The sequence below is a fragment of the Lolium rigidum genome, chromosome 2, assembly GCF_022539505.1.
Source record: "Lolium rigidum isolate FL_2022 chromosome 2, APGP_CSIRO_Lrig_0.1, whole genome shotgun sequence".
Taxonomy (NCBI): Eukaryota; Viridiplantae; Streptophyta; class Magnoliopsida; order Poales; family Poaceae; genus Lolium; species Lolium rigidum.
In genome coordinates this window covers 207,064,116-207,073,958 of record NC_061509.1, presented here as the reverse complement: position 1 = coordinate 207,073,958, position 9,843 = coordinate 207,064,116, and the positions used below count along the sequence as shown (strand labels likewise).

General features: G+C 43.7%; 1 protein-coding gene across 1 annotated transcript; it reads left to right on the top strand.

The window, feature by feature from the left end:
• Positions 1 to 6,327: 6,327 nt before the first annotated feature.
• LOC124688022 (protein INAPERTURATE POLLEN 1 homolog) lies at positions 6,328 to 7,158 on the top strand. Its single transcript, XM_047221737.1, has one exon. It carries the CDS (start codon positions 6,328 to 6,330, stop codon positions 7,006 to 7,008), a length of 681 nt encoding a protein of 226 aa, XP_047077693.1. The 3' UTR covers positions 7,009 to 7,158.
• The last annotated feature ends 2,685 nt before the right edge of the window (positions 7,159 to 9,843 follow it).

The window sequence follows — 9,843 nt, the reverse complement described above, 5'->3', positions numbered from 1 at the left end:
AAGTTGGTTACGCACAAAGCGAGACACCAGAGCGATTGCTGCTGAAAACAGCGTTAGTCCGTGTTAGTTGCATCCAAAATACACAAATTAGAGGCCAAACAATAGCAAAAGTGTTCGGGAAAGTAGATACGTTTTGGACGTATCATGGCTATTGGCGCCAGCAAGTGTTTTCTTTGTTGATTCAGGTGATTGTTGAAGTTCATGCTACAAGGAATTTGTCTCAAGGTGGAGTTTGTTATTTTGTGATCCAAATTCATATACTAAAGGGAGGCTAACTTCTGACGAGCGGAGCGAGGCCCGTCGCCGGAGGCTTGGGCCGAATCGTTGCCCCCCGCCTATTTATATTCCCTGTAAGCCGCCGCTAGGGTTATCATCGCATCATTGTAAACCCACGGCGTTTGTAAACACCACCGAAATAGTGAAGTTTTGCTGGCTGGCGCCCGTGGTTTTTCCCTTGTGTGTTGCAAGGATTTTCCACGTTAAAATCTCGTGTCCCCTGCAGTGTTTTACTTTTCGTTCTTCGTTTATTGTGCATCTCAAATATAACAGATATGAATCTTCAGAAAATTAGAATAGCCATGGACTGCTTGGAATTGCCTCCGCTCCCAGGAACATGATAGAGGTGTTTTCAGTTACATCACTCGGGAGTGTCATAAAGGTAGAGCTTCCAATGGAGAAGCACACAATTTAGCTAGATTAGCTACATCCCTGGATGTTGGTAGATCGGCGTGTCTTGGCTACTCACCGACAAACTCTTGTATTCATGTTCTCTTATCTGATTAAATAAAGAACAGGGACGCTTTCTCAAAACAAAAAAAATGTGCTGCTATTTCTCTTCTACATCTAGCACAAGTGCAACAACATCCTTGCAATCCAGGTTTGAATAATTGTTTGTCTCATCCAATATTGTTGATTCCCTCTACCGGCAGTCCGACACACGTCGGAACCCTAACCTATCTTCCTGGCAATGATGCAGTCAGAGCGAGGCTGAAGACGGCCTATGTGCTGGTGGTCTTCGTCCCAAACACAAATGGTCACATTCGTTTTTGTGCATACACTATTATGTAGACGTTTTCTTAATATTTGAAACTTCCATGGGTCATGTTGCAAGATAAAAGCAATGCGCTTAAGATAGAAAAAAATGTTCTCTTACTATATGCAAATATTGCATGCCAAAGAACTCAATTAGAGAAAGAAGGTTTTAGTTATGGTCACTTGACTAACTTTCTAAACAGTTACTCGATATTATTGTTGCATCGGATGTCTTGCATGGACCATTTTTTTTAACTCTAGCTATAAGTATCATTTTAATTTATTATTTATTTTTCATCATGTGAGAGAGATCTAATGGCTCATATGTCAACTCATATCTTGTTAAATCCAAATTTGTCGTACCAGAAGACAGACACTAGAAAATACACCCTCGCGGAGGAGCACCAAGGAGCCTATGATGTTTAATTTGCCCCCTGAGATCATCGTCTCTTGATTCTATAGTTTGTCATCCGACACTTCAGTCTTTCATTATGGTGGTGGTCATGATGCTGGTGTGAAGTTTGATGTGGTTAGTATTAGTTTTCACGTTTCATTCTTTTGTGCACCAGACGATAGTAAGCTGATGAATCAACAGTTCGATAGTTTTACATAAAAGAAGTTTGGCCAAACCACAAATCCACATTGAGGCCAGGGACCATTGGTTCTCGCATATTGCGCGACAACTGTGCCTGCTCTTCGAAACCTTCTAGACGGGAAACTACAAGATTTTGGATCCACGAGGGTTTGGTTGCACAAAAGAACCCGGAAATTGTAAAAAGAGGTTGGAGTCAAGGGTATATTAATTTCCTTCAAAACCCTAGTGCAAATGAATCCTTTATAGGAATTTCAAAGGATTAATCCTATGAATCAAACAGGCTTTGTAGAAAAAAATCTTATGGATACAAATCCTACAATAATCTTATACAATTTCTTTAAATCAAACAAGCATGCATTGTTTACACTAGCTGCTCTTTGGGACCATTAGTCCAGTTGGTGAATGTGTCTTCTGGGTATGTTTACACTAGAGTATTGCTGGAATGCCAGTATGCGAAGTATAGGACTTCGAGAGTCTCTGTGTAAATATATTTTTATCATGGATTTTTATTGTTTGTGTATGTATGGGAGTGGTGTTTTGGAACATGGGAGCATATGCTCCCTCTATTTTGAATTGCATCTTACAAATATTTTGAATTTTAAAAAAATTGAAAACAAAAATTCGCATGTAAATCTTCTCGTGCTACACGCTTACAAAGTTGTTTCATAAAAAATCGATTTATCATGTGAGGTGTGTAAAAAAGACAAAACTCAGTGCTAAAAATAATGCTTTTCACAAGATAAGTTTTCTCTTTTTTATATAGACCACAAAAAATATTGGTTTTTCGTGAAACTTGACGAACGAACATATATTATGAAGATGTACATGTAAATTTTTTTGTTAAATTTTTTCAACATTTCGAAATATGATTTTTTGGTAGAGGATGCATACGCACCCGAGAGCCGAATTGAATTTCCGTGTATGTGTGAGTTCCTTTATTTTTCCATTTAAATTCACTTTTTTCCTTCTTAAACATTACAACTGTATTTTAGTTTAAATTTGGACTAAAATCACGACAACTATTTTGAATTGGAGGAACTAGTTTACTCTGTAGAGGAGTAATTAGGAATTTTCCATCTAAATTCACCTTTTCCTTCTTAAACATTACAAGTGTTGTGATTTTAGTTTAAATTGAAACTAAAATCACGACACCTATTATGAAATAGAGGAAGTAGTTTACTCCGCAGAGAAGCGGAAATTCAATTCGGCTCCCGGGTGCATATGCTCCCTCTACCAAAAAATCATATTTCGAAATGTCGCAAAATTTGGACAAAAAATTCTACATATACATCTCCATAATATACGTGCGTTCGTCAAGTTTCACGAAAAACCAATATTACGTGTGGTCTATATAAAAAAGAGAAAGTTTATCTTGTGAAAAGCATTATTTTTAGCACCGAATTTTGTCTTTTTTACACACGTCACATGATAAATCGATTTTTTATGAAACGACTTTATGAGCACGTAGCACGTGAAGATGTACGTGCGAACTTTTAGTTTTAATTTTTTTTAAATTTAAAATGTATGTAAGATGCATTTCGAAATATAGGGAGCATATGCACCCATGTTCCAAAACACCGCTCCAGAGTAATTAAGAATTTAGGACTGAAGTCCTACTCTCCCAGTTCTCTGCAAAATTTCCAAACGCACACACCTGTTTTCGATCGCTAAAACAGTAGGCGGCCACAGAGAATCTGCTCCGCATGCAAGGATCGAAGTGCCGAACTACCCGCGCTTTTCGCTCTTTGAATCGAGACTGCCAAGCCCCTTCTCCGTCCTAAGTCCTAACCTGCGTGCGAAATCCAATTCATTCACCTACGCGTCCCGCACCTTCGGATCCCGCGCCGTGTGCGGCCGCCGTGCGCAGGTGAAGGTCCGGCGGCCAGGGGCAGAGCCATGCAGCCTTCCGCCGTGCGCGGCGCCCCGCAGTGGCTGCGCGGCCTGCTGTCGGAGGAGTTCTTCGACGCGTGCGCCGTGCACCCGGCGGAGCGCAAGAACGACAAGAACCACTTCTGCGCCGACTGCGCCGCCGCGCTCTGCCGCCACTGCCTCCCCCACGACCCCTCCCACAACGTCCTACAGGTATACGCGCACGCACGCGCGCCGCCATCGATCTTCAATTTCCTCGTGCGATCGATGCGATGTTCTGATAGATTTTCTCGTTGTTTGGTTTGACGGGGAAAATGAAAAAGATTTGGAAGTACGCGTCCTGCTTCGTCGTCCGCGTTGACGACCTCAAACTGTTCGATTGCACCGGCATCCAGGTACATTCATCGTCCAATCCAGTCGTGTGATCGCTTCGTTTCGCGGACTTCTACATGTTCTGATCATTCATCGTGGATGATCACACGCATGCTTTGGCTGCAGTCGCACGCGGTGAGCGACCACGAGGTGGTGTTCCTGAACGAGCGCACGGCGAGGAAGCGCTCGGCCAGCGCGGAGAACCCCTGCGCCGCGTGCGCCCGGCCGCTCTCGTCGGGGCACGACTACTGCTCCCTCTTCTGCAAGGTAATCACAAAATCATGGTCCGATCAGGCGACCATCTACGTGGGTGCACGGCTTGATTTGACTCGCCTGTCGCAGGTGAAGCATCTTGGGGAGAGCGATCGGGGGCTGAGATGCGCGTTGCGCGTGAGCCGGAAGGCCGCCGCCGTCGCGGAGGAGGCTGCCGTGCTGGAGCCGCACAACGGGAAGCGGCCGAGGGCGCCGTCGTCGGAGGCGGGGCCGAGCTGTGGCGGGCCGTCCCGGAAGCGGAGCCGGAAGCAGCTCCTGCCAGCTCGCTCGCCGTTCTGTTGAGGAAATGCGCCGGCCGGCCTGTTAGACGTACATAATCCCGGCGGTGTGATTTTGCGCTCTGCTGTCATTCTTCGTTATGTCTCTGTTGATTCTTTTTCAGAGCTTGGCGCGATAGTGTGTGTGGGATTTCTTGGCGGTTGTATTGAGTGCCTAGTTTTAATTCAACAGGCATGAGAAGGAACTGATACTCCGTATTATTGATCAGATCGAGATCGAGTTGATTTTTGTTCTTAAGGCGTGAAACATACACGTGCACATTCAGGATGCAAGTTTTCAAATAGAACCTGAAGGCCCCCGAACCCGAAGGATCAAAGATGGAGCCGACTACAATTTTTTTTTAAAATTCAATCTCTTTTATTTTCAGAATAATTACAGATAAAAGTGGTCCTAAAATAAAATTAGATGAAACATCATCTAATGATGCGCTAGATGATAACAATTACCAGGGGTCGACAAAATAGCGAAATTGGAAGGAGGCGAAGACAAGGTGGTGCATCTCAAGTTCAAGTCCTTGGACTCTACCCTTTGTTAGAGAGACTGTGGCAAACAAAATCCACACTATACATTCAAATCTTGCCATTTCCTCCTTGAGCTCACCAATTCGAGCTATAGATCACTTCTACTAATATGTTTTATTTTGCGAAACATAGTAAATACGCAGATGGTCATAAATACACATATACACTCACACCTATGAACGCATACACGCATACTCTACCTTTATGAGCACCTTCGAGAGACTGAGTCTATGAAATTGATGATCCAGGGGGTTCTTGAGATTTATGAAGTCACCACATGCGCCTCACTATCGAAGGGAGCGTCGCTTCCCACCGAAAAAATATTTCATCTTTATAAGACACGAAAATGTCAAACACTCAGTGCATTTACATAAAGTGATCGTTGCACTTTCCAGACACTTCGATACCTATCCACGCGTCGAAAGCTCACCACATGTACATGAGATCACATCAAGCTTATTGAACACTAAGATGGAGGCAGATCACCAATTTGTCGGGATCTTAAAGTGATCATCACACATTTACAAACTCTTTGATAGCTATCCACACACACGAGTGATGCAACCGAGGACATCAAACTTACTGAAGATCCAGATGGAGGCAAATCGTCAATTGCCGTGTTAGGAAATAAAAACTGAAGCACGATCTTTCTAGTTGTAAAATTTCTTTTGTAGGCCGGTTTACTAATGAAGTTGCCCAATTTGTTGCTAGGAAATTCACTAGAGATATAAGAAGGTGCTTATGGATGGTCTCATTCACGATAAATCCTCTTCCGTACTATTTCCTCCCCAGTTGTTTCAGATTTAGGTGTATCTAAATACATAAAATATATCTATATACTAGATGCGTCTAAATCAGCTATAGTAATGTATACCTGAGAAAGTACCGTTTGTACTCTCTCCATTCACAACTACTCCGCATTTTAGGTTTAGTCAGAATTAAATAAAGTTTGACAAAAATAGAAGAAAAACATACACACTAATAATACTAAATACATATAATTTGAAAATATAATTTATAGTGATTCTAGTACAATACAATTTACATTGTAGATCTTAATGTTTTTCCAACTATTTGATTACTTTTACCAAGTTTGTAACCTAAAAAAGCGAGGTAATCGAGGTTCGAGGAGTACTGAAAAAACACATCTGCGCCACCAAGAATCTGGACTGGGCCAAAACTTCCTTCCACGACGCAGATCGCTTTGCAGTGGCAGCAGCCCATCTCCGTTCTTTGCCCCTTCCCTCTCACCAGGCTCCAGCGGCGACGCCGCGACGGCCACCGCCAAGAATCCCGACCGGCTAAACCCCAGCAGACGCAACCGACGAACCGCCCTCCTCCGCCGCCGCCCCTGGACCCAGCGCGGCCGCGGCCGCGTTCGGAACCATGCCGAGGCCTCCTCCGCCCGCGGGCCGAGGCCCCCCGGGGGCCAGGCGGCCGATGCGGGACTTCTTCGCCGCCTGGCTCGGAACCCTCCGCTCGCCGCTGCTCCCGCTGCTCCGCCGCGCGCTCTCGTCCTCCTCCGGCTCCTGGAACGACCCGATCTCCTCGGCCGCCGCCGCCGTCGAGGCCCACTTCCAGGCGCACTGGTCCGCGCTCGACGCCGCCGCGCGCCAGGACCCCGCCCAGGCCGTCTGCGCCGGGGACTGGCGCTCGCCCCTGGAGCTCCCCTTCCTCTGGCTCGGCGACCTCCACCCCTCCCTCCTCACCTCCCTCCTCCGCTCGCTCTCGCCCTCGCCGCGCCTCCTCGCCGCCGCCGACCGCGTCGACCGCCGGATCCGGGCCGCCGTCCCCGCCGTCTCCGACCGCCTCCGCCGCGCGCAGGAGGCCTTCACCTCCGCCGAGCTGGCCGGCGCCGCCGACCTGGAGGCCTTCTTGGAGGAGCTCAAGGCCGTCGCGCTCGAGGCCAACCGGCTCCGCCGAGGCGTTCTCACGGAGCTCGTTGCCGCCGCCGGGGGCCAGCAGGCGGCGCTCTTCCTCGAGGCTCTGGCGCGCTTCGTGCTCTCCTTGCACGACCCGGAGGTGCTCCGCCGCTTCGACCATTGCCGCCCCTCGCCCGGTAGTTAGCCCCTCTTCTTGCCTCGCTGGTATACTATTTTTCTCGAGTTATCTTCTTTGTGCTGTGCAAATCTTGGTTTCTTGGAGGAATAGATAGTATGGAAGCTCCATGTACCAAAATCTCAAGACAATGTTAATACAAGGACATCCTTTCTACTATATGTTTGACTATGGCTGTTACTGTATCTGACGGAAATTGTAAGATCTTGGAGCGGATGCTAAGATATGCAAGGGAAATGTTGTGCAAAGCCAATTTATGATGGCGTGTGATTGGAGTTATTCTCTGTATTAGTTGGCATTATCTTTGTCTGAATTGTTTCCTGAAATTTTGGACAAATTGAACTGTATTAAGTAAATAAATGTTATCAGCAGCCCAGTTGGATTTTCATGAAATGAAGAAACAGTTTATGATGCTTGTTGCATGTTCTTTTGACGTCTAGCTGAAATATTGTTTGCCATTTAACTCTTTCAGACTGGGAACTACTTCCCGTTGCTCTTCCTCTGAAAAACATTTCTCGTTACATTTGCATTACTGGTATTTACTGTGTTGTTCACATTTGGTACAATAGTACATAGGGCTATAGTTATCATTTACTTTGTATATTTCTTGTGTACATCCTATTGCTGATAAAAGAACCTGGTTTATGCTAGATTGATTGTAATTGATCCATCAATTCATTTGCAGAAAGTTAACAGACTTCTACATCAGATTGCTTTCGTGTGCAACTTTTACATGAAATGTACTTTGGCCTCACAAGCCATAACTAGCATCTTTTGTGTCTGAAACTGAGATGCGACACACATTGTTTATTTCATTTTGCAACATTTTGTTCAATACTTGCTGTAAGTTATGCTTTCGCTCAGGAAACAAAAGTATTTCTGAAAGTAAATTTGCCGAGAGCAAGTTAGCTAGTTTCTAATGTTCAATTACCTTATGCTACTTTCTACTTGACTTCTAATGTTCAATTACCTTATGCTAGTTTCTATTCATTTTGTTACCTAGTTACATTATGCTAGACAACATGAAAAATAAATAGTTGGCATGTTAGCTAGTTGAACCCTACCACTCTATATTTTAGGCAGCAGTGCCGCCAAGTTTAATTCGAATAACAGTGATAATTCTTCCAATGATCTTCTTATGGGTAATTCAGTCATTAGTATTGCTGCAATCATGCATTAGCTATTGGACAATATTGTTTAAGGGTGCCCAGTTCAATCAATTTGTACCTAAACACATGTGGTTTTTCTGAAGTTTATTCTTCGAAGTCATGTTGGGGTGGAACAATTATTTATGGCTTGTTATGGCGGCAAACTGGATTGATTATTACTTGGACTGAGAATAAGGTTAGAAATACTACAACGCATTATCAAGTAGTCATCACTTTTAGCTATTATTACTAGTCAGAATCAGAACTTGGAGTCGGTTGGTTTAAGGACTTCTTTTGTTATGCTCCGATTATTTAATTTTATTTATAATTATACATGAATACAAATTAAGTCAAGTCTCATTTTGTAATTACAATTTTGTGGTTTCATCATATATTTTCGAGAAATAAGACTTTTTTATAGTAGAAATAAGACTTTCTGGGAAGAGAAACTTTACTAGAATCTTGTCAACTGCCAAGATGTTGTGAAAACATAGGGACGGTAGTTTTAACCATGGTCACCTGGGGCACGGTTGGTTTACGCCTACACCAGCCCGACCAAATCCTGGCGTGACCAAATTATTGGTGAAGGAATCTGCCGCCCCTGGGTTGCCCACGAATTGGCGTAAAAATGAACTGTGTCTCTCTGCTTGGGCTGGGCTAGCCAAAAATTTGGATGCTAAACAAACAGGAGCCGAAGGGCAAAGGCGTACCAAAATTTTGGTGAGGCCACCGTTGGCTCCAAACCGAACATACCCTGATCCGTGGGGTTAGGGCATCGATCGTGCATTTGTACAATTGATTCCTACCAAAGACTAGACATATGTTGGCGTGGTAGCTACTTGAACACTACCAGAAGATGCCAATTCACTATATTTTGGCCTGCAGTGTCACCAAGTTTAATTTGAATAACTGTTATAATTCTTCCAATGATGTTCCTATGGGTAATTGAGTCATTAGTATCACAGCAATCATGCATGCTATTGGAAAAATTGTTTAACGGCTTATTTGGCACCAATTCAATCAATTTGTAACTAAACACATGTGGTTTGTCTGAAGTTCATTCTTCAAAGTCATGCTGTTGGGCTTGAACAAATATTTATGGCTCTAATGGCAAAGGGACAAACTGGATTGATTATTCTTGGACTGAGAATAAGGTTAGAAATACAACAGATAGTTATCAGGTAGTCATCACTTTGAGCTGTTAATAACTTATTATCAGTTGGCATCAGAAATTGGAGTCAGTTGGTTTAAGGATTTTTTTTCTTGTGCTCCCATGGTTACTTGATTTTAATTATAACTACACATATTGATACTCGAGCCAAGTCTTATTTTGTAAATACAATTTTACTACTCCATCCGTTCACTAATATGAGATGTTTTGGAAAGGTAAATTAGCTTTCCAAAATGTTTTACATTAGTGAACACAGGTTTTAGAATCTTAAAAACTGTCAAGATCGGGTGAAAACACATAGGGATGGTAATTTTACCCATGGCTACCTGACCCCAGGGGAAGGGCATCGATCGCGCGTTTGTATGATTCATTGCCCATGGGTTATCAGATTAATACTAAAATATGTAAGTAAATGTTTTTATTCTATATGACAAGTGAGTTCATCGAGTGGTACACAAAAAAGAGAGTGCAACTGCAATTTCACTGACCACTTAAATGCATAGTACCATTAACTTTACAACTATA